The following is a 25,526-nucleotide window of genomic DNA, read 5'->3' as shown; positions in this document are numbered from 1 at the left end:
AGTTTATTCAATAGTGTTTTATTTGAAGATCAATTGAACCTAACTAAATTGGGATAACTCATTAATAACGAAATATGATATAACAACTAATTTTGATGATAAGCTGACATTGTACAATTTCTTAATTCCTTTGATGGAATATCATGAAAATATCAAGTATCGCTATGACAGCACAGAAATATCAAGACAAGATATGATGGTGAAATTTGTTATTCTTTTGATCGTTGTTTGTTATTTACATCTACCCGGGATAAGAAAAAGTAAACGATAATTTTGTTGGTTCTGAAAAAGAACGAATTATTGACTTTTTTCTATGTTTAACTAAGTTGATGACAATATTATGTTGTCCCAGATGTACTAGTGTTATGTGGGGTCAGTAAAGAAAAATATTTTTTAACTTTTGATGTGTTGAGTAAAATTGTTGAGTAGAATTACACTTATTCTGAATAACGACCTATTTTTCGACCGAATCCTAGAGTTATTAGCAATACAAATGAAATACGATCGAAAAATTAATACGTCGTTAATTTAATGTGCATTGTGTCAAATTATGGAACAATTTTATCAGGTGCGCAAAAGTTTTCAAAATGGAACCGGAAAAGTTTCGCACCGGGTATTTCGAGAATAAGTGTACCGTATCGCGCCATCGGAAAAAAGCAGGGTTTTTCAAACGGATACTGGACGTTCCAGTTTGAGCAGAGAACCAAAAATCCAGCTGGACTACGCCCATTTAGAGCTCAAAAGTCCCCAAACCGTAACGAGAAAAAGAGTATGGTCGCAAAAAGCCGTACCCGGAAGAATTTAAGAAATTAACGAAACCACACTGCTGATTTTCCCAAGTACCAGACACAGAAGATGTCGAAGTTCGTCAAGAAGTTCTTAATTTGTTAAGCGATTTGTGTTCGCAGAAAGCTGAGTACACCTTTCGTTTCCACAAGCACTATCAATCGACAAGTATATTCGAAAAAGTGTCTCCAGAAACGATTTCACAAAAAAAACTCACGACATTTTGATGATCTGCTGGCGGCACTTGGTATCATGCCACTACACGAAGAATGAGCTAGAGTGGTATAAAGTGAATAATGTTGATTTCGTACCGAAAGATCTAAACCCCCCAAAACACTCTAGAACTGCTCCCAATAGGAAAATACTGGCCCATTATAAAGAAAAACCTTCTGAAACAACCTAAAGAAGTTAAGAATGTAGAAGCATTGAAGAAAGTGTGGGTTCATATGCAAAAAATTTATTCTGAGCTCGTGAAGAACCTTATGGATAGAGTTAAGACCAAGGCTCGCGCATTCGGATGTAATGATAAAAAGCTCAAATAAATAGTGTTAACACTAACTTTATTTCAACATTTAGGGAGTTTTGGTTTATACAAAACAAATAATTTGAAGGTTCTATTTGAACTGCTTTAAGCGATGAGCCGAAGGCGGAACGCGATGCAATCGAAACTTTATTTGTTTTCTTTAACTTCCTGAAAATTTGATGATTATCATATAAAAGCCAAATTTTGAAAATGAATTCTATGTTCCACAGCACAATCTTCTACATACACTTGAATTTGATATAATCTTTACATAACTGATATTACGAAAAAGCAAAGCAAAGTCTTGAAACCATATTTATTGTGTAGAATTTGACTAATCTGTTTCAACAGACTTCGCCGTCGATTCTTATCACTCATAACAATGGCACGGGTAGTGCTATTAGCACTAAAAGTTCTTACAGGTTGAGGCTCGAACATCCGACAACTGGTTTAAAAACCCAGTGCCGAATTGATTTTTCTAGCGTTATTGGGAATACAAATGAAATACGATCTAAAAATGAATACGACGTCATTCAGAATAAGGGTGAAAAAATAGACCGAGAGAATAAAATGAATTAATAAAACATTTGAAAAAGAAGAAAACTGACCGAACAGTACCACCTAGACTGCTGTACAATTGAGCTACCCTGGCATGTGAACGAGCGCTTTAGGAGAAAGATGTAGGTTCGAGCCCTCACTCTGGACGACATCTTCTAGCATATAACTATCCTTTTTTTATGACAGTGATAAAAAATTAAATCAGAGTTGATGACGATTTTTACGTCATAAATATACCCAAAAATGAATCATTAGGAAATCATTCTTTTTTCCCTTTTTTATTTGGATGCATTGCATGTGTTCTTTAACCCGAGCGAACATAAAATCGAACAGTGCCGAGACCGTGGAAGCACTAGTACCGATGATCCTCGAAGGCTAGTGAAACGAGACTGGGTTGAACGAGAAACGAATACGAACTAAAAAAAGACGGATGAGCAATTCTACAGACATAACTGGAGGACGTGAATACGAATAAAAATGTTTGATTCTGAGAATTTCGTAACTTTTACTGCTTCGCTCCCAGAATTGTAACGGTGCATTTATATTAAATACTGATTTATCGACGACAAATATTTTCTACCATACAATTGAATAACGCGGAGTAAATAAGATTAAAAAAAGCAACATAAAGAATTTTGATGTCGATTATTTCATTTCGGATTTGCATATTTCAGTGAAACAAAACTATCAAAATGCTGTACGGAACTCATTTCTGGCATTCGGAAGGGCCAAATTTTGAAAGTAATCTACGATATCAAACACTCGCCCTTATTCTGAATAACGACGTATTGGTTTTTCGATCGAATATGGTTCGGTCGAATCCTAGCTACCTTTGATTTTGCTAGCGTTACGAATACGAATGAAAAACGATAAAAAAAACGATACATCGTTATTCAGAATAAGGGCGACTGTTCGGAGCATTTTCTCGAACGCGAAGCAGTCAAATGCTGGCTTTATTCGCACTCGTATAGTGCGCATTTGGCACTGCGAAACGTGCACAAAGCTAATCAAATTATTCTAGATTTGCACTAAACTGATGATTTCTATCTCCGATTTGCAAAGAATCAATCTTTATGGTTCTTTAGAGACCATTTCAAACCGTTGATTTTGCATAATATTCCCCATCGTTGTCCACTTTTCGTTGTATTTTTTGTTTTGGTTTATTGTTACTGATGTTGTTGGGAGAACCTCACCTCGACATCCAGTTCCGTCTAAGGCACTAGAAGGAATTAACGACTTTCGATCAAAGTTTACCGTCGTCCAGTAGAACATCGGAACCAGTGATGCCACTTTTCCCTGTGGTGAAATCCGTACATTTGGTTTCAAGTGTACTCATACTCATATATTTCCATAAAATGATTTTATGTCGTTTATTTTAATACGTAAAATGGAACTCTGAGCGATAATAATAGGCTTCCAAAAATGAGTGATCGATGGATAACATATATAACTTGACAGGCCAACAATAATTATGAAGATGATGTAACAATATTTTAAGTGTTTTTCCGGATAATTTCTGAAGTGTTTAAATCAGCTAGACGAAAGACAAAACATTTCGTTCTCGATTAGGGGAAGGTGTTCGGTTGCCGGCACCCTACCGTAGCTTTTGACAGAAAACAGATAGCGTCAATCCGACAAATGTCATGTGTGTGTAAAAGGAGCACGTTCTTTTTGTGCCGAATTGCGAAGCAAACAGACGCTCGTACTTTTTGCTGCGTTCAAAACCAATTTTAATTGCGTGAAAATCAACACAAAAGTTTTTCCTAACTTTTTTATAGTGGCCCTTATTACCGTTCTCACTTCAACTTTCACATTCACTTCACTTACATGTCACTTCACTTGATAGTGAAGTGATCACTGTAGAGGAAAAAACCAATTTTTTCAACCAAATTATGATGGCGTGATGTTCATAATGACATCAAGTTTATTAAAATAATTACTTTTGTCTTTGAAGCGACTTCCGTAACAAAGATTTACATTCACTTCACTCGATTTCCACCGTGAAGTGATACCGATAATAAGGGTCACAATCATTTCACTTGGTTTTCACCGTGTAGTGATACGCGTAATAAGGGCCAGAATCAAGTATCGAAATGTATCATGTTTGGCAAGCAATTTGTACTGCCAGACAATGCTGCGAATCATATTTCTCATGAAATCAGAGCAAACGTCATTTTTAAATAAGAATAAGAATAAGATTTAACAAATTAAAAGCAATAAATTTTCTCATATTAAAATCAGATCACCTATTTTTTTTCTGTGATAGAATGGAACATTTCACGTATCAAAAAAAATAATAAAACGGAAATTCAGAATTGAGTAAGAGTTTCAATTCCCGTTTAAACCCTACTCATTTTACTGACGTCTACCAAATAGAATTCGACGCAATAAGAAACGTAAAATAACAACATCTTTTTTTTCTTTATCAAATTCGTTTCTAAAACCATGTTTCATCTTGTACGGAAGACATCCACGGAAAGCATAGCACGAAAAAGAAAGTCAACACAGTCCTGATTTGCTTAGGTTCTCATTTGTGCAGCAAACCACGGGAGTTATCTAGGAGACTTATCGCTGATAAAGAGGCGCTATACGGTGCTTGTAACAGCGTGATTCTTTTTTACGATGACAGGCCCTGTCCACCAGTAAACATTTATTTTTGAACTATATAGTTTTGAACGAGAACGGTTTCCGAACGCAACTTGTAGCTACTTCTAATCATCACTGCAAACACGATGACTTGAGTGATATACAATGTTTCGATTGTCGATGATAAGACCGAACATATGCTATCAAATAAGTCAAATCAGAGATACTGTGATGCCTCTGAATCTTCTTTTTTTTCAATATACTGATATAACATGAAACGAATGATAAACCAGTTTTAACTATTCATCACAATATTTTGTAAAACAAATGAATGCAAAAAAGGATTCCCGAATCGTTGAAGCATAAAACTATCAAATAACAAATAAAATTTATGGAATCCAATTTAGACGATCTATGTATGCTGATGGTTATGAGTAAATGTTGATATTATATTTCTGGTGCATATATAAAAAAAGATATAAACATACTATCATGTACTTCGAACACAAAGTTTGCGCAGTTTTCAACTGATATGATGAGACATAATGAGTACGAGCCGAAGTATGACAGCGGCTCCACAAAATTCTATTTTCCCGTTTTTTTTGTGGCATTATATATTGGAATTATTCCAGTCTTTCAACAGTTTGAGCTCGGTTAGTTTAGCTAGGCTCGCTTGCCGTTGAGTGTTGCCAAATCGCTACTACAACCGTTTCGATCCGAATCCCGAGATAGTCAAATATAAACCGACGTCAGCACGAACTATGATCGCATTGTGCAGGAGGCCGATACTTGTCTAAAGCTATTTATTGCTAACAAGATTCTGCAAGCCTTCAGCAGATAACATACATCCCAGTGAAGGTTGACCGCACCGTTTCCAGTCACATGTGTTCACATAATGAAGAAAATAAGTTACCCACTGTTTCCTGCCGGCGGATTTGTTCGTACCGCACATCCCCACCCAAACACATATGCCGTTTAGTCCGGCGGTCGGAACAAGCAAGCAATAGCAAAGCAAACGACGGACATTTCCTGGTCTGGGCTGGTTGGTTTTCATGCACACATAGACACTGTCCAGATTTGACAGAACCTCTGCCCCGAACACTGCGAAGAACGGCGAACGAAGAAGTGGAAAAGAAATTACAGGTCAACCTCCGCCAACATATCCTAGCTTGCCTGTGATTCCGTATGCACTTCTAAAGAGCTTCATTATTCTCACCCACGAGGCCGGTGCGAGGTTCTTATCAGAGCTTCCTTTTCACCCGGCCTACCTAGGTTATGCCTTGCCAAGTTTGTACGCAGACATAAACTACCCGCAGGAGTATGAGACACTTGAATACCACCCACAAACTCTGCATACACAGCGGTAGAAAGCCATTATTTCCGTTGGTTAAAGTTTGTCAGAGCAACCTTTTACAGATGGCTGGCTTTCGATTGTATCAAGGTCAAAATCCAAAGTTTTCAGTTTTCAGTTTTCAGTTTTCAGTTTTCAGTTTTCAGTTTTCAGTTTTCAGTTTTCAGTTTTCAGTTTTCAGTTTTCAGTTTTCAGTTTTCAGTTTTCAGTTTTCAGTTTTCAGTTTTCAGTTTTCAGTTTTCAGTTTTCAGTTTTCAGTTTTCAGTTTTCAGTTTTCAGTTTTCAGTTTTCAGTTTTCAGTTTTCAGTTTTCAGTTTTCAGTTTTCAGTTTTCAGTTTTCAGTTTTCAGTTTTCAGTTTTCAGTTTTCAGTTTTCAGTTTTCAGTTTTCAGTTTTCAGTTTTCAGTTTTCAGTTTTCAGTTTTCAGTTTTCAGTTTTCAGTTTTCAGTTTTCAGTTTTCAGTTTTCAGTTTTCAGTTTTCAGTTTTCAGTTTTCAGTTTTCAGTTTTCAGTTTTCAGTTTTCAGTTTTCAGTTTTCAGTTTTCAGTTTTCAGTTTTCAGTTTTCAGTTTTCAGTTTTCAGTTTTCAGTTTTCAGTTTTCAGTTTTCAGTTTTCAGTTTTCAGTTTTCAGTTTTCAGTTTTCAGTTTTCAGTTTTCAGTTTTCAGTTTTCAGTTTTCAGTTTTCAGTTTTCAGTTTTCAGTTTTCAGTTTTCAGTTTTCAGTTTTCAGTTTTCAGTTTTCAGTTTTCAGTTTTCAGTTTTCAGTTTTCAGTTTTCAGTTTTCAGTTTTCAGTTTTCAGTTTTCAGTTTTCAGTTTTCAGTTTTCAGTTTTCAGTTTTCAGTTTTCAGTTTTCAGTTTTCAGTTTTCAGTTTTCAGTTTTCAGTTTTCAGTTTTCAGTTTTCAGTTTTCAGTTTTCAGTTTTCAGTTTTCAGTTTTCAGTTTTCAGTTTTCAGTTTTCAGTTTTCAGTTTTCAGTTTTCAGTTTTCAGTTTTCAGTTTTCAGTTTTCAGTTTTCAGTTTTCAGTTTTCAGTTTTCAGTTTTCAGTTTTCAGTTTTCAGTTTTCAGTTTTCAGTTTTCAGTTTTCAGTTTTCAGTTTTCAGTTTTCAGTTTTCAGTTTTCAGTTTTCAGTTTTCAGTTTTCAGTTTTCAGTTTTCAGTTTTCAGTTTTCAGTTTTCAGTTTTCAGTTTTCAGTTTTCAGTTTTCAGTTTTCAGTTTTCAGTTTTCAGTTTACAAGTTACAAGTTACAAGTTACAAGTTACAAGTTACAAGTTACAAATTACAAGTTACAAGTTGCAAGTTACAAGTTACAAGTTACAAGTTACAAGTTACAAGTTACAAGTTACAAGTTACAAGTTACAAGTTACAAGTTACAAGTTACAAGTTACAAGTTACAAGTTACAAGTTACAAGTTACAAGTTACAAGTTACAAGTTACAAGATACAAGTTACAAGTTACAAGTTACAAGTTATAACCTAACTTCTTAGTCACAAGTCGCAAGTTCTAAGTCCTCAGTTTAGAGCTCTGTCATTGAGCCACCACATCACTGAGCAACACGATGAAACAGAGTGCCGTACATGTACACAGTGTACGGTCGGAGAGGTTAAATTTTTCGTTCTGTCTGTAGTATCCAAACATCGCAAGCAAGCATTTAAAAACTCCTTTTTAGAAACTTTTTTCTTGTCCAATAAAAGTTTTTTAGATTCCGATTGCATCAAAAACACATACTATCATGAAACTCAAAACAATTTTTGCCAGCACGTTTACCAAATGCACAGCACAAGTGACGTGTCGACGTGTTCAAACAAAACCTAGATGTTAAAAATGTGCTGATTATAACATCAAGGCCGGGATTGCATTCCGGAAATTCCCTCCATATTCTGTCGGAACTGTCCCAACCACAAAAGAGAGAGAGAGAGAGAGAGAGAGAGAGAGAGAGAGAAAGAGAGCAATGGCTACAGCCAACAAGAACTGTACAGAAGCTCAACGACACTTTACGATCGGTGCAAGCAGAAGAAACGTGCTCCAAAAAATCGATGGCTTTTCGGAAGAACGGAACGACAAAACTAGCAGGACTATTCGTTAAGCACCTGCATATGTTTTCCATGCCCCGTCAGTAGGTCCTCGATTTGATTGCGACAAAAAAAAAACAAAATAACAACAAACACGGCTGAACCAAAACGGGTTTGAATATTACACTGAAAAAGTCCCGCCAAACACCCACCCCGCACCCGAATGAATGCAGGGAAATGCATGTTTCAAATATGACATCCATTGCGGATTGCCCCCATGCCAACCCGCCATCGAGGACGATTTAAGGCCTAACCTCAGTCTGGACCGATGCCGTTTAGCGACCAGCAGTTGGTTCCGAATCGAAAACCACAAAAAGACAATTTTATGCACAGGGAACAAAAACGACAGCGAAAATGTTTGATGGGAAACAAACGATGGTATAAATGCTGGTGAGTAAGGCTTTGCTAGCTTTCCAGCTGAAAACAGTGAATGCACCCCGAATGCAAACTGGTTCTACCTGATTTAGAATTCTAGCTGGAGAACTTGTTTTGTTGCCTCGAATATTGTGACAGAAATTGAGTGTGCATATTACGGACACCTTCATAAAGGACATAATGCAAATGCGATGGAATAAATCGCCAAATACAGGATGATTGACACGTTGTGCCGTAAAAGAAAAGTTATTTTGTTTTACAAAATTCTATCCTTCGTTCGTACAATTCGTTGATATTCCAGCCGTCAAAATAAACAAAACATCCTCACTTACATTTCCCCGTTAAGGATAACAAGCCAGTTGGAGAGATATCAATATCATTGAATAACAGGCGGAAAAATCGGCATATCAATATAAATATAATACACAACTTGAGGATCGTTGAAGCTCCATACGGAGTAGAGAAAATATCGTGCTGAAAATCCTTGAACATTTCCAATATTAACGCTATAGATAGGTTAGATTAGGTTGCATACAATCGGTAGCAAGGCGAGAATGTTTACAATATAGGTGTGGTTAGAATCTGTTGAAATTAGTAGGGATTATTACATTTTCCCAACAGTTAACCCTTAGCTTTTGTTGTGAATCCAATTGGAAAATATCGAAAAACATATAATCGTTTTTTGCCTTTCTCATAAAGAAAGGTTATGCAATCACTTGAAAAACCGACTAGTGAAAATTGGCCCGGAGGGCCAAGTGTCATATACCATTCGACTCAGTTCATCGAGCTGAGCAATGTCTGTGTGTGTGTGTGTGTGTGTGTGTGTGTGTGTGTGTGTATGTATGTATGTGTGTGTGTGTGTATGTGTCAAATAATCTCACTAGGTTTTCTCGGAGATGGCTGAACCGATTTTGACAAACTAGGATTCAAATGAAAGGTCTCGTGGTCCCATACGGAATTCCTGAATTTCATTCGGATCCGACTTCCGGTTCCGGAATTATAGGGTAAAGTGTGTTCAATATTGTACACCGTCACTTAAACCGGCGAAGCAAAAAACGTAAAAAATTTTCTAAACTGGACTCAAAACCACACAAATCGAAAGTCATTATCAGTAGGCAACTAAACAAACCGATTCCGGCTATCCTGGTTCCCGGTATCCGGTTCCGGAAGTACCAGAAATAGTGGTCATATGTACCAAAATGGATCTCACTCACTTTTCTCAGCGATGGTTTGACCGATTTCCACAAACTTAGATTCAAATGAAAGGTCTCGTGGTCCCATACGGGATTCCTGAATTTCATCCGGATCCGACTTCCGGTTCCGGAATTATAGGGTAAAGTGTGTTCAATATTGTACACCGTCACTTAAACCGGCGAAACAAAAAACGTAAAAAAATTTCTAAACTGGTCTCAAAACTACACAAATCGATAGTCATTATCAGTAGGCAACTAAACAAACCGATTCCGGCTATCCTGGTTCCCGGTATCCGGTTCCGGAAGTACCAGAAATAGTGGTCATATATACCAAAATGGATCTAACTCACTTTTCTCAGCGATGGTTTGACCGATTTCCACAAACTTAGATTCAAATGAAAGGTCTTCCGGTCTTATACGAAATTCCTGAATTTCATCTGGATCCGACTTCCGAATCCTGAGTTATAGGGTGCGTATTAGAAGAGTTTGTGTGTCATGTTAGTTGGTGGCCGTACGAACCGACTTCGATTATACCGGTTCTTGGGTTCCGGTGCCGGAAGTGCATATAATAGTGAACTCATTTCGTTTTCTTAAGGATGGCTTACGCAATCAAAGCACTGTTTTATTCTGTATGTTATGCATAAACAATCACTTGGTTTCTTTCAAAAATCGAAGAGAAATTTTTTGAATAGAATACCACAATATTATATGTACATGAGAAAGGCATCATCACACCACTAGGTGGATTAAAACAGGTTTTAGTACAAGTTCACTCACGAAGAGTCGAGCACATCATCTGCAATGGATTTGAGTTGAATCGTTGGGTTGTACTAGCAGTCCAGTTTGAACTGCAATGCATGGATCAATTAAATGTAGATGTAAATGTTAAAAAAGAATAGCTTGCTTTCATATCCTGCCAAATACATGACAAAGAATAAATATAGCGAAACAAACAAGAAGACGAAGTTTTTTTGAAAATTTTGTTCATAATAAATTTCCAACTAAAATAATAAAAAAATATATGTCATGAAATTTAAAAGTTTTGATTTTTTTTTTTTGCAAAATTTTCCCAATAATAGAAATTCTCTGTATTTGTACCAAATTTCTTGAGCTTCTTTGAGCGGATATATAATTTTGATTTCTGGTAATGATTCCAATATTTTGAATTAAAAAAAATGTACATGTCATCGCTTTAATTTTTGAGTTATATACAAACATGTGAAAAAAATGAAAAATTCATATATATATTTATAAATTCATCGATTTTTTAATGTTTTCTTTTGATTGTGCAGGAATGGTAGTTGAGCGAAAACTGTAGCTGGTATCACTAGCAATCGAATGATGTATAAAAGTATATAGGCCATCGCTTTGAATTTCGAGCTATTTACGATCATTGTAAAATGTCTCATCTTTTCTTAGGTCATCTATCTACAGTTTTCATTATAACTTTGAGTACACAACCCTATTTTTAGTTTCAGTGCATTTTATTTCTGGAAGTAGTACTTTTCCAATGGTGAACAAATTTTGAAGATCGGTTGACTAACAACAAAGTTATGACTCGGTAAAGTTGAAGTATTCAATATTTTTTATGCGACGTTTATGCCAAAGGAAAGAAAATTGGAAAGTAGATAGGGCATATTGGGCGCGTGAAAAAAACTTGGAACGGGAAAAATCAAATTTTCATTGGTTTTCCTTGACCAATCGTCTGCTACAAAGTTTTGGAATCAATCTACGAACTTCACAGAATTCGAGGGTGTAAAATTTATTGAGATTTGTTGAAAAACAGCTGAGCTTTGACAGCTCAAAGTTACCGATCCAACTTTTTTTGAGGCTTGGTATTTGGAGTGTTAACAGGCCAAAAACAAATCATTAAAAAATTGTGTTAAAAAGCGTGGAATCGCTCTTTTCTGCAATTGAATAAATAACCACTAATTGTTCACTTTTAATCATAATGAGATAAATTAGATAAATTGTTAGTAAAACAAAAATCCTCAAAGAGACTTCGTCTCGATAAATTCCATCTAACTTCAACCTTCAATACTAAGTTTCCTCTCCTTTTTCCCGAAGTGAAACCTTCACGAACTACAAAATTATCCGTAAATTTTTCATTCAAACAAGCATTGATATCACAACCGATATAGTTTGAAAACCCATTTCAAATCCAAACCCTTTGAGGAATAAACCTGAAACGAATGTAGAAAACAGCGTCTCAAATATGCACTGATACCAGCCACGAGCGCCCGAGACACGGGCACGGTACTGCACTGCTACTGCACTCCACGCCACATCCCCACCCCGTTCGGAGACCAACCCACCGGTCAACCGGGGCGCTCTATTAGGTCACACCAAGCCCTTCGATTCGAGTGTAAGTGTAAAGCCCGTCTTATCGGTCAGCTAATCCTGCACCACTACCGACACTGCTGGAAGAAGAATTGGATACACATCCGTTGCTCACCGGTAAAACGGTGGGTGGGTCCCGTCAAAAACGGGTGGTGAAGTACTGGTACTGGTACTACTACCAGCGAAAAAGAGACTCGATATATGAAATCTGTCTGAACTATTCACGCCCATTGTTTGTACCATTACTAGTTAAAAGCACCTTCGATTCATCACGCTATTAACAACTAGACCAGTTTTTGATCCCAATGTCTACGATTTATTCGTTTGCTCCCGACTCGTCACCGTACCGTCACTTCGAGATTAGATAGCCGTTCATACAAGAACCTAAATATCACATATGCATGATGGCTATCTAATGCCGGACCATCGTCAGTTGCTTCCGTTTGACTTACCATTCGTCCCGCTTATCAGTGGATAGTTGGTATCTCGGCCTCCTATCAGCGTCTTTAATCCAGACTCGATCAAAGTTGGTGATGCTCGATCCCGGTCGCTCATGGTTGCTAGTTGCTTGTTTTTGCTGTTGTTGTTGTTGTTGTTGTTGTTACTGTCAGTGCAGTTGTTGTTGCGGTACAATTTGTTGTTTGTGGGCGTGTTCAATAAGACTGTCGCAGAGTTTCACTAGTTAATGTAACTGTTGGCCTCTGTGCTTGTTTTGATTTTGCTGACTACAAAAGTTAATTTGTCGTCCTTCTTTTGTTTGCCTCCGAAAGGCGTCTTCTAGCGATGAGAACTTTAGATTTTCTTCACTTTGAAGACTGGTAAAAATGCTCTCCAAGCACGGGGCGATAACTTCCAGAGCTTGATATTCAGGTAGAAACAACTTTTATACTTAATAAACAATATTCAACACTTAGCTGCTAATATAGACATTCTATAATTTGTGTAACAACTTTGCTTTTTTTTCTCGCACCAAACTTGCTTATCAACTTGTCAACACTTTTGCTTCAAAACTTCAACAACATTGCCTTTCAGTCGTCAACTTTTGCGTTCCATCAGCGGGAAGGATCATTGAGTGGAAAAATCACGAGGAACATCTGACAGTGTGGGGTGAGGGATAAAAAAAAATATACAGGAAATGAAACACTAGACAGCAACCAAAAGGCGATTTCTATTTACAAAACACTTTTTTCTCGGTTTTCCACTCGGCTCAAGCTCTGCCACTGCCACTCTTGATTGGGGGAACACTTGAATGCCGAAAATTTCAAATCTTTCGCTTCACCGATTGCCTGGCTGTGGATTGGCAGTCGTACAGTGTCATCTGTCAATAGATTCTTTTTCGTCGCCTGCTCGGGGCTATTTTTCGCACTGAATCGACAAAAAAGGGTTTTCCCTTTAACGAGTTAACGAACGGTCCTCATCTAGTTTTCCGTTACCCGTTGTGGTAATTGTTCACTTGACTTTTCCCAGCAACATCCTTCCGAACGTGATAAAAATTGATCTGCGATTCCCACGATGAACTGTTTCTCTCTTGGATGGTTGATGTGGATTCCAGCGTTCTGGCTAGTAGCTTCTATGCCTGTTTTGACTGTAACTAGTCTGCTGTGTGTCTGTGGACTTGCAGGATCAAACTAGTATTGTAGTAGTAGTAGTAGTGCAACAAAACAATTACTAGCTATGTACGGAATGGGATTTCCACAGTCTATCTCACTCACTCAGATGGGAAATTTCGAATCCTAGATTTTTTTTTCCCCGAACAGATTTTGGGGGAAACTATTTTCTTCGGACACGATTTCGAAGCACTCCATACACCAAACATTAACGCAAACACAACATTCAATGAAGAATTTCGACACCGATAAAAGGGAAGTATTGCTTGTATTGCTTTTCGGTTTCACAACTCTAGTAGCGTATGTCCTGCTCCGAATCGACTCTGTTCACGTGTGGCAAAAGCTCCCAGAGCTCCTTGACAGCTTCTTCCTGTGGTGCGATGTGTTGGTGGAAAACCACGCGTATCCTTTCCACCCACATAATCAGTACACCAACACAAAACTTCCCGAAATCGGTACGGGCGGTGATGAGCTTTTCGCTCGGTCAAACATCCCGCATTGATTTTTTTTTCTCTGCTTCCTACCAGTGGCCTTCTAACCTGTTCGGTGGTAGTTGTGCTGCAGTGAAAGCTCCTGGAAAATTGTCCCCCCGTCGACACTCGTTCAAACGTTCGCAGCGAATGTTATCTATTGCGCTTCCCTCTCTACAGCAACCATCCAAGCAGGCCGAATCGGAGGAAAAAAATCGCGATCAAAAATGACGTCGAGAGCACGGAGCAGGCGATGAAAAAATATTTCAAAGTCCAACAGTATTTTCTCAGCCGGGCAATGCATGCACTCACCGATTGCACAAATTTCCAACTCGTGGAGCCACGCGGGAGTCGAAACGTGTGTTTCTCTCTTTCTCTACCCCCTTCTTTTTTTCTTTTTGACACTTACACTCTTCAACGAGGAATATGATCCTGTGCACTAGCGCGAATCCTTTTCGACACGGGAAAAGGGATTCTTTGCCAGCGTGATGTGAGATCAGAGAGGGTGTTGAATCGATGCACACTATCTCACCAACCGGATACCGAATCGCGTCGCGAAAATGCCAAACCTCACGACCGCTTCGAGTCGAAAATTCGAACAGAAAAGAAAAACAAAATAACTTTTTTCCGGTTTTTCAACGTAAGTGTCGCACCTTTGGCCAGGGAAGCTGGAGGACACGGCACTTTGTTAAAAAAAACCCGATCCAATTTCGATTCCGATGAACTTGACGAAAAGAAGAGATGAGGAATCTTCCTACTATTCGGCGCTCGATTTTTTCTCCGACTAAACTGAAACCAACCGTCGGCGAGCCGCATGCATACAGTCGACCCAGTCTGTAGTGTGCGCCGTGCTGTTCTAACCAGGAGCGCCGAGTATCGGCGACAGCGTGTGAATGTTTGCTACTGTGCTTGTGTGACGGTGGCACTCATGGACTCGGTGAGTTACCGTGCGAATGTTGCGTGATAGCTGGCCGCAATGGACTTCTCATGCTTTGCTCAACGAAACGAGTAATCACGATTCTCAATCAAGGGAGAAGTGTTGTAATCTCGGTTGAATGCTAGGCAGCACAGCAAACGTATTTTGGCAGTGGTAACATGCTAATCGCCTTGGATGATTGGATGCTATCGGAAAAGCAGGAAATATCGTTTTTTTTCCATTGGACTGACCATTCGTTTGAATTGATTTTAGCAAAATTTATCCACAAAAAAGTTGCTTTGATATCGACGAGATTAAATCCCGAAAATGCAAAAAAACTATGCGAGCACTGCACAGTGGTTCAAAAGTCCAATTTCACGCTCATAATTGATAACTCATCAAAAACGTCTTCAGCAAAGTTGCTCAGAATGATAGACGCCATATTTTGGCAAATTTCATTCTTGTGATTAATCCCCCAAAATGTGAGATAAATATATTATTTTTGCTCAGGGTCAACATAGGGGCTAAGTTCAGGAATCAGGAATCAGAACAAATTGGCTCAAATGGCACGTTCCCCTTGATATTTGGAGATTTGTGCCTTGCCATCAATTTGTTTTTAGCATCATTTTCCCGATATATAAGAGGGAAGGATTGAAAGGAAATGGTAAGGGTTGGACTAGGAGGATGGGAAAAATTGACGACACAAAAACACATAACAGCAGAAGTAAATTCTGCACCCCTAAGGGATGCCGAACAATCTGCTGAGGATCACATTTAGTGGAAGCAGAAGTAAATTCTGAACCTCTACGAGGTCCCGAACAGTCCGCTGTTAATAAAACCTCCAACCCCCGAGAGGATTTGAAGATCTTACAAAAGCGACACCATTCTGCACTCCCGGAAGAATGCAGAACGATTCGCAGTATGTACGAGCAGAAGTAAATTCGGCACCCCCTAAAAGATGCCAAACAATCTGCTAAACCCTATTTAAGGTAAATACAGAAGGGATTCATTCACTTCAGGAAGAACGATGAACCCTTCTGACTATAGCTCCTTACCACATTGGGTAAGAAACGAGAGAATATCCTTCAATTTTAGCTCCGCATACACAGACTCAACCATGTATGGAGAACCAAAAACCCGGATACGTAGCTGCGTCAATGCGGGACAGTTACATATCAGATGATATGAAGTACCATAATCGCATTCACACAAATCACACGAATAATACTCAGCACGTTGAATAGTAGCCATGTGATAATTGAGTTTGCAATGTCCAGTCAGAGCTCTGACCAGAATACTGCAATGATGCTTGGAGAAATGCAGTAGACACTTTGACATTTTCAGATTTAAATCTGGTAGAAATGCTTTTGTCTGAGCGCAAGTTTGCAAGCTGCGCCAGTAGCTGGCATGTTTGGATACAGCCCAAGAACGAATCTTGTGCTTTATCCAACTAGTTGAAAGTGGTAAAGCTGGTTCAGGACCAACGAAATCATTCGTTGCACCAGCTCTAGCCAACTCATCAGCCCATTCATTTCCAGTAATACCAGAATGGCCGGGTACCCATAAGAAGTAAACAGCATTTGAAATGCTGAGGTCTTCAATTTGAGTTCGACATGCGATCACTAGATTAGACCGTGAGTCATTCGAACTGAGTGCTTTTAAGGCTGCCTGACTGTCGGAACAAAAATAAATTCGCTTACCACAGATCCTCTGCTGAAGTGCCGATTGTACTCCACACAGAATCGCGTAGATTTCTGCTTGAAACACAGTACAGTATCTACCAAGTGAATGAGACTGCTCCAGCCTCATTTCACGACAGTAGACACCAGCACCAGCACGACCATTCAACAGAGAACCGTCCGTATAACAAACTATGTGTTCATCAAGTTGTCGTTCCAGACAACCAGACAACCATTCCTCACGAAAAGGATAGCTCACATTGAATGTTTTGAAAGGAAAACTGCATGTGAGAGTTATCAGGAATCAGAACAAATTTGCACAGTGGTTCAAAAGTCCAATTTCACGCTCATAATTGATAACTCATCAAAAACGTCTTCAGCAAAGTTGCTCAGAATGATAGACGCCATATTTTGGCAAATTTCATTTTTGTGATTAATCCCCCAAAATGTGAGATAAATATATTATTTTTGCTCAGGGTCAACATAGGGGCTAAGTTACTTCGGCTAAATTACTAAGTTGTTCAAAAAGTAATTTCGAACAAATTTGCAGAAGGTACTATTCTCGTAACTTGAATGTAATTCATGATATAATGTTTTTTCTGAAAAGAGTGTCCTAAAACCAATTTTTGTAAGAAAACATACATATTTTCAATTTATATGAGTTTTTCATGTTCTACAAAGTTTTTTATCATTAAAAACTACACAACTTTGTCAAACATACTATGCTGCTATCATTTCAGTTTAATGAAACAGAGACATTTTTCATGATTTTTTAACAAAATTTCAACTTGTCTATCATCAAAAAGCGCAGAAAGGTGCAGATAAGACTACTTACATATTAAACTACTTCAAAAAAGCTTCCCTAACGTGGTTGAATTACTCGTCTGCGATCGTCTGCAGGTCAACTATTGTAGCGATACTCATGTGCTTCATATAAGGTCCTTGCACAGCGATTTTGGTATTTATTCGCTCCATTAATGCACGCTAATACTTGCATTGAGAAAGTCCTCCTAAAGTATACTTTGACAATCTCAAAAAAAAAACCGGCATCATGATCTTTCCGACCCATTGAGCCTCCCTTCCAGGCACTCGTGCCTTTTCAAAGAACAATTTCAGTCCATTGTCGGGTGATCATTTTGTTCTCTGGTGTATAATAATGGATCTAGTCAAATATGTACTTGAAGTGCACTTGCGTTCGTCTTTTTAATCCTAAATAGGTATGGGCGGGATCCAGTGGCAGGATGACTTTCTCATCTGTAGAATCTTGCCCAACTATGACACTGTCCGCTTAGTACCAAACATTTTTACTTACACCTTTACTTAGAAAATGTCGGAGCAAGTACTGTAAAAAGTCATATGTATCGTATAGCATTGTTGAGAAACTTAAAATCTATTGGCTTGGTGGTTGGAGTGTTCATATTTTCGAGAGGTAACCTACATCATTGAGATGTGCGTGCTTTGAAAATAAATTACTCTCCAAAATTTCCATATTTGATCACTACAGGCGCTGCCACCAATATGACTCAAAAATAAAAGATCGCGCCATAAAAGTTTCCGACTTCTCGAATAAGTTTTATCGCATTTTTAGAACCGTGAATTGGGATAAAATTCTTTTTCACTTACAAACTGGTTAGTTCACTTGGCTTCTCTGTCTACAATTTTATTCCAACAAAAGAAACAGTTAGAAGAGTTGTGTTGAAGCTATGGTGGAAAAGTGAAATATTATTCAGGGAAAAAGAGAGAAATCTATATGAGAAATACGTATAAAAGTCGTTGACAACACATTGATTTGGATACACGACTTCAGTTTTTATAAAATTGTGAAGAATTTTGGTTCCACTTAAAACAAATGAAAATGACATACAATTGATTATAGTGTTCATTATGCTGGTATATTTCAAATACAAAATTACCGTTTAGATTTAAACGAATGTTTTTCGTTCGCATAACAGAAGTAAAGTTGGTTTTCACCTTCATTGTTTTGATTGCGGATAATTACGTATATGATAATAAAGACTCTGGTAAGGCAGATCAGGCGCGTAACCAGGATTTATTTCAACGGAGGGGGTATTCAGAACATGTTTATTAATTTTCATACGTATGAAAATATGAATATGATTTTTGAAAAATTAAGTCGTTTGTTGGATATTATCCCCTTCATAATAGACTTAAATATCTAAAGAACAGGTTTCATAATATATAGAAGACTGGAACTCGTAGAAAAGATCAAGGCTCAATAAACCGGCATTTATCCTTGTAATTTTGATGATTTAATGGGTCTCTCGATAGTAGATTTCAGAGTGCGAACCAAATGAATTTTTGTTGATCAGCTAAGATATAATCAATAGCAGTTTGATAATGAGGTGACAAAACGACAGCCGCTTATTCAAGTGTTAATCGAGCTTGCGTACAGTAAAGTGTTTCCAAGCGGTGTACGTAAACGAAATTTTCGATGACCCAAAATATGAAATCTAAGAGTTGGACGCCTTCGCAATAATGTAGTCGATGTGATTCTTAAAATCAAGAATAACTTTAGAGAAGAGCTTAAAATTGTCACGTATTCTCAATGAAAGAATCCAATCCAACAGGCTCATTTTCAATATTTTACTGTCTCATTCGTAAATGACCGACACCAAAACAAACAAAGAGAGAGACGAAGCATTTTCGTTTTTCATTGAAAAAAACAGAAAGAATATAATTGTCAACTCTTTCCTTTATGACAAGACGAAACCAAACTAACGTTTTCAGGGACCATCAGCAGATTTTCAATTCTCATTCTTTCATCGATGTATTGAAAATATGTGACGCTTGGCTATAAAGAATGATTAAAATATGTCAAATAGCAGTAAGTACACCCCAGAACCTCTTTGGAAACCAAAACTACTACAGATTCGAGCACCAACAGATACAAGTCATTGTGAAACCTTAGTCTGTCATTTTCGATTCTCAAAGCTCCTGGAGAAAACCGACACTGCATACTATGGGATTTTCACTGAAAGCCGAAATGACTGAAAGGGCAAATGAAAGAAAGAACACAATTTTGAAACTACTTGTGCCATTGACTGGACATGGATTTCGTTCTCATAGTTTGCGAGCGAAGCTGAGAGTGACATAATTTTCTTTTCATTTTCATCTGTTTTAAGTCAATGAAAAAGACTTTTATCAGTTCTGCTTCAGAGACCTTCACGAATGATTCGCGCTTAAGAACATTTTGCAAAAAAAATAGTAGTCATTGTAGCCTGCGGGAAAATAATATGACAGAACATTTAGAGGCGTTTAGTACCATCCTAAGCATTATATTTGAACTAATGTTTTGTTCTCAGCGTTTTATAATCTCAGAAGAATACAAAATTCTCTGGAGCTGGAACGCTGACAACCAATGATCGCAAAAAAATATAAATCGTTGCTATTTTTAGTAATATTAATTACTAGACAGTATGCCTAAACAATCTTCCAGTACTCATAAATGCATAAATTTTTCGGATGAAGATGAGTTGATTTATCGTCAATACTTTCAGATTTTATTTATTTTCACGGGTTTTCTGTGAAATTTGTCGAAAAAGCAGCAATATTTTACAGCTAAGGATGTAAATGTAAATTTTAACTTTTTACTAGTGACAAAAAACAACCAACTATAAAAGTCACGCACAGGCAGCAAATCTTTCCATACAGTGTCGAACTCGCGAGACTCGCCAAAACATATTCAAATTACACACTCATCGTCCACATACAACTGCAAAAGTGCTCCTCAGATGTCGGTCGGTTTCTAAGTTTTGCTTAGACATGCGCAATGCTGATAATGAATTCCCCGCCACAAGTCCTATTTCTCGGTTTGTTTCTTTCAACACCGCCGCCGGTTCTGCCATTTTCGTTGTCTTATCAAGGGAATACGCTCGTTGCACACCGCATGGCAGTCGCTCTCTAGTTGAGACCGACCAGTTTGAGTGGCGTGTGGAACTCAGCATAGACTTGACGGGCAACACTGTTTGTGAAAGAACAGCAAAAAGTACACAACTGGTAGAACCCATTCATGTTGATACCCAAGAAGTCTGTTGGGTTTTGGTTAGACCCGACCGATACAGTCTGAGTTTTTTTTTTCTTCTTCTTCTTACACATGTTTCTGTTGATAATGTATTCCTCGTACGCTTGATCCATTCTCGTCATATGTAGTGTGTCAACACTGGGTATGAGCACGGTCAGACCGTATAGCTTTGACGCGAACGCACGGACAGCGGTAAAAATATATTTACTTAGCTTAGGATTCAGATCTTTTTGCCTCATTTTCTGTTGGTTTTTTTTTAGTCTAACACGTTTTACTCAAGTTTGAGCGTCTTATTTTTGTTGTATTACGTTTGAATATTATTGGCGACTTGTCAATCAACTGTAACTGCGTCAAATATCGGGATACGAACGCATATCGAATAGATGATGACTTGTTTTTATTCTACAAGTCTTCATTTTGAACCATACCTATTATTTCCAGTGTCTTTCCAAATAAACTGTTCGATGACGTGTTGAATTCCATAGCATATGGGATTTGAAACTTATAAACTTAAAAAGGACTGTGTACGATTATCGGCGGCGCTTATATATAATATACAATATTTTTTTCAATACAAAATGTGAATGATTTTGGAAAAATGTATTTGAGAGTTCAAAACTGGTTGAATAATGGAAAGAAAAGTTGAGAATTTTGTCACTTGGTTGTATTAGAATTAAATCGTTAAACTCAAGTTAGAGAATACTAATGTCGTTTTCGCTTGAGAACACTGAAACTGACCCAGGGTAGTTTCATCAAACAAACACTTTTCACGAAACTGTGTTGTTTTCGCTCTTAGCAACGGCGGTTTTAGCAAACCTGATATAACAACCAGGTTCGAAACTGACTCGATTTTCAGTTCAACAACGTTAAAACTAGGTTCGAAACTAGCTTCAAACAAACGGTTTGACAGCAGTTAGGGTGGAAACTGGGTTAGGTTTGGTATCAAGCGAAAACGACATAAGGTAGAGATACACATTTAGAAAATTTCGCAAAATTCGGTTATTTTTTATCGAATTTTCAACTGTTGAACGGTCGGTAATTGAACTAATCGTTCGGTAATCGCTGAATTGGCAAACAACTACCGTAATCTGTAAACCTAATCGATCCAACGAATGGTCCGGTAATTTGTTTGCGTTTCATTTTCATTTGGATTTCAAAAAACAACATAAATATTCAGCTAACGATTAGATTTTTCGATTTTGGATATTTTTCTAAAAAACAAACGAAAAAAAAATCGAATCAGTCGTGGCTATGGTTTTTATAATTTATATATCCACGAAAAAATGAAGTGTTGAAAAACGAAATGTCCCGAACCCTTCAAGGTATTTTTTCGTTTGGTTATTGAAAAGACACTTACTGAAAGTTTTATTAACAGTTTGACAGTTAGTTCTCACGATAATCATTGTTCACAGAAGTTCGGTTATTGAAAGATAATTTTACCATACGGACAGTATGATTTTTACCGCACTCCGCGACTATTAAGATTTATCGTACGAATTGTATACCTATTTACAGAATTCTGTAATGAAAACTTGCGCAAAACAAATCGTACGGTGAACATTTGTATAATTTGTAAAATAAAATTCAAGTTCCGAGAAATATCGGTTATTTCTATTGATAACCGAAAGTTTTCGTCAAAAATATTACCTTCGTTCGGAATCAAATCTTTGTGTGTAAGCACAATCGTTCCTTCGGGGCTACGACACTACTTTTAAAGAAGTTACTAGGTTGAGGGTAAACCATTTGTGTGTAAGCACAATCGTTCCTTCGGGGCTACGACACTACTTTTAAAGAAGTTACTAGGTTGAGGGTAAACCAATGGCAGACTTATTTTCTACCTGGAAATAACTGAATGAATTACTATGAATTAGGGTACAGCAAATGAAATCGGAGACATTAGATATAATACAATTTCGAACCGGACAAGGATGTTTGAAGTCGTTGCAAAATTCCAGATGGTGACTTCCGGCTTAAAGATAACTTTTATTTGTCAACTTATATTTGTAATTTGCTACCACTCCGTTGACAGAAATGACACGGGTCATTTCTATCGTCGGAATGAAAACACAAAATCCTATTGTTGGAGTGATTTTTTTTATCGTAAGGTTCTGGGTCATTTCGTCAAACGACAACTCCCAAAATGATGCATTTCACCAATGGTCATATATTAATCATAAAGTTCTGTTCGCCTTCTTTTCGAGATAAGAGTTATAAAAAATCTAAACTGAAAGTCGTCTTACTTAAATTTTCACAGCAAAAAAAATTGAAATTACAGATGACGAAAATCCACATATGACACAATTCATAAGAACTTAATCCGTGAAACGACTGAATTTTACAAGAATTATATAAATATACGTCAAACATACCCCGCCTTTCAAGCAATCGTGTAAATTCACATGGTTTAGTACTTAAAAAGATGTCAGAATGCATTAAATATAAGTTAGATTTAATGTAAAATTGAGTCATTTTGACGCTCATGTGTGTCGGTCCCAGAAGACGTAAATTTACATGATTTTTGCCTTTCTCATATAGAAAGGTTATGCAATCACTTGAAAAACCGACTAGTGAAAATTGGCCCGGAGGGCCAAGTGTCATATACCATTCGACTCAGTTCATCGAGCTGAGCAATGTCTGTGTGTGTGTGTGTGTGTGTGTGTGTGTGTGTGTGTGTGTGTGTGTGTGTGTGTGTGTGTGTCAAATAATCTCACTAGGTTTTCTCGGAGATGGCTGAACCAATTTTGACAAACTTAGATTCAAATGAAAGGTCTCGTGGTCCCATACGGAATTCCTGAATTTGATCCGGATCCGACTTCCGGTTCCGGAGTTATAGGGTAAAGTGTGTTCAATATTGTACACCGTCACTTAAACCGGCGAAACAAAAAACGTAAAAAAATTTCTAAACTGGTCTCAAAACTACACAAATCGATAGTCATTATCAGTAGGCAACTAAACAAACCGATTCCGGCTATCCTGGTTCCTGGTATCCGGTTCCGGAAGTACCGGAAATAGTGGTCATATATATAAAAATGGATCTCACTCACTTTTCTCAGCGATGGTTTGACCGATTTCCACAAACTTAGATTCAAATGAAATGTCTTCCGGTCCCATACGGAATTCCTGAATTTCATTCGGATCCGACTTCCGGTTCCGGAGTTATAGGGTAAAGTGTGTTCAATATTGTACACCGTCACTTAAACCGGCGAAACAAAAAACGTAAAAAAATTTCTAAACTGGTCTCAAAACTACACAAATCGATAGTCATTATCAGTAGGCAACTAAACAAACCGATTCCGGCTATCCTGGTTCCCGGTATCCGGTTCCGGAAGTACCGGAAATAGTGGTCAAATATATAAAAATGGATCTCACTCACTTTTCTCAGTGATGGTTTGACCGATTTCCACAAACTTAGATTCAAATGAAAGGTCTTCCGGTTCCATACGTAATTCCTGAATTTCATCCGGATCCAACTTCCGGTTCCGGAGTTATAGGGTAAAGTGTGTTCAATATTGTACACCGTCACTTAAATCGGCGAAACACAAAACGTAAAAAAATTCCTAAATTGGTCTCAAAACTACACAAATCGATAGTCATTATTAGTTGGCAACTAAACAAGTCGATTTCGGCTATCCTGGTTCCCGGTATCCCGTTCCGGAAGTACCGGAAGTAGTGGTCATATACACCAAAATGGATCTCACTCATTTTTCTCAGCGATGGTTTGACCGATTTCCACAAACTTAGATTCAAATGAAAGGTCTTTCGGTCCCATACGGAATTCCTAAATTTGATCCGGATCTGACTTCCGGTTCCGGAGTTATAGGGTAAAGTGTGCTCAATATTGTACACCGTCACTTAAACCGGCGAAACAAAAAACGTAAAAAATTTCCTAAACTGGTCTCAAAACTACACAAATCGATAGTCATTATCAATAGACAACTAAACAAACCGATTTCGGCTATCCTGGTTTCCGGTATCCCGTTCCGGAAGTACCAGAAGTAGTGGTCATATACACCAAAATGGATCTCACTCACTTTTCTCAGCGATGGTTTGACCGATTTCGACAAACTTAGATTCAAATGAAAGGTCTTCCGGTCCCATACAGAATTCCTGAATTTTATCCGGATTCGACTTCCGGTTCCGGAGTTATAGGGTAAAGTGTGTTCAATATTGTACACCGTCACTTAAACCGGCGAAGCAAAAAACGTGAAAATTTTTCTAAACTGGTCCCAAAACTACACAAATCGAAAGTCATTATCAGTAGACAACTGAACAAACCGATTCCGGCTATCCTGGTTCCCGGTATCCGGTTCCGGAAGTACCGGAAATAGTGGTCATATATACCAAAATAGATCTCACTCACTTTTCTCAGCGATGGTTTGACCGATTTCCACAAACTTAGATTCAAATGAAAGGGCTCATGGTCCCATACGGAATTCCTGAATTTCATCCGGATCCAACTTCCGGTTCCGGAGTTATAGGGTAAAGTGTGTTCAATATTGTACACCGTCACTTAAACCGGCGAAACAAAAGACGTAAAAAATTTCCTAAACTGGTCTCAAAACTACACAAATCGATAGTCATCATTAGTAGGCAACTAAACAAATCGATTCCGGCTATCCTGGTTCCCGGTGTCCGGTTCCGGAAGTACCGGAAGTAGTGGTCATATATACCAAAATGGATCTCACTCACTTTTCTCAGCTACGATTTGACCGATTTCCACAAACTTAGATTCAAATGAAAGGTCTTCCGGTCCCATACGGAATTCCAGAATTTCATCCGGATCCGACTTCCGGTTCCGGAGTTATAGGGTAAAGTGTGTTCAATATTGTACACCGTCACCTAAACTGGTCTCAAAACTATACAAATCGATAGTCATTATCAGTGGGCAACTAAACAAACCGATTCCGGCTATCCTGGTTCCCGGTATCCGGTTCCGGAAGTACAAATAGAATACCACAATATTATATGTACATGAGAAAGGCATCATTACACCACTAGGTGGATTAAAACAGGTTTTTCTAGGTGTGTACACT

The 25,526-nt window shown here is 37.9% G+C and overlaps 1 protein-coding gene across 6 annotated transcripts in view; it reads right to left on the bottom strand.

Moving 5' to 3' along the window:
* LOC131437950 (hepatic leukemia factor) overlaps positions 1-14,675 on the bottom strand; it is a 421,032-nt gene extending 406,357 nt beyond the window's left edge. Inside the window, exons 1-2 of one of the 6 annotated variants that reach the window (XM_058607647.1) lie at positions 14,169-14,675; positions 12,232-12,873 (exon numbers count right to left, since the gene is read on the bottom strand). In XM_058607647.1, coding sequence (XP_058463630.1) covers positions 12,232-12,334 — 103 coding nt within the window. In that variant the 5' untranslated portion in view covers positions 12,335-12,873; positions 14,169-14,675. Of the gene's footprint in view, positions 1-12,231; positions 14,009-14,168 lie in introns of those variants that run through there. The other 5 variants (XM_058607646.1, XM_058607649.1, XM_058607651.1 and 2 more) reach the window with 5 other exon arrangements.
* Between the last annotated feature and the right edge of the window lie 10,851 nt (positions 14,676-25,526).

This window comes from Malaya genurostris, chromosome 3 (genome assembly GCF_030247185.1).
Source record: "Malaya genurostris strain Urasoe2022 chromosome 3, Malgen_1.1, whole genome shotgun sequence".
NCBI lineage: Eukaryota > Metazoa > Arthropoda > Insecta > Diptera > Culicidae > Malaya > Malaya genurostris.
The sequence above is the reverse complement of the archived record's forward strand: the minus strand, read 5'-3'. Positions and strand labels throughout refer to the sequence as shown.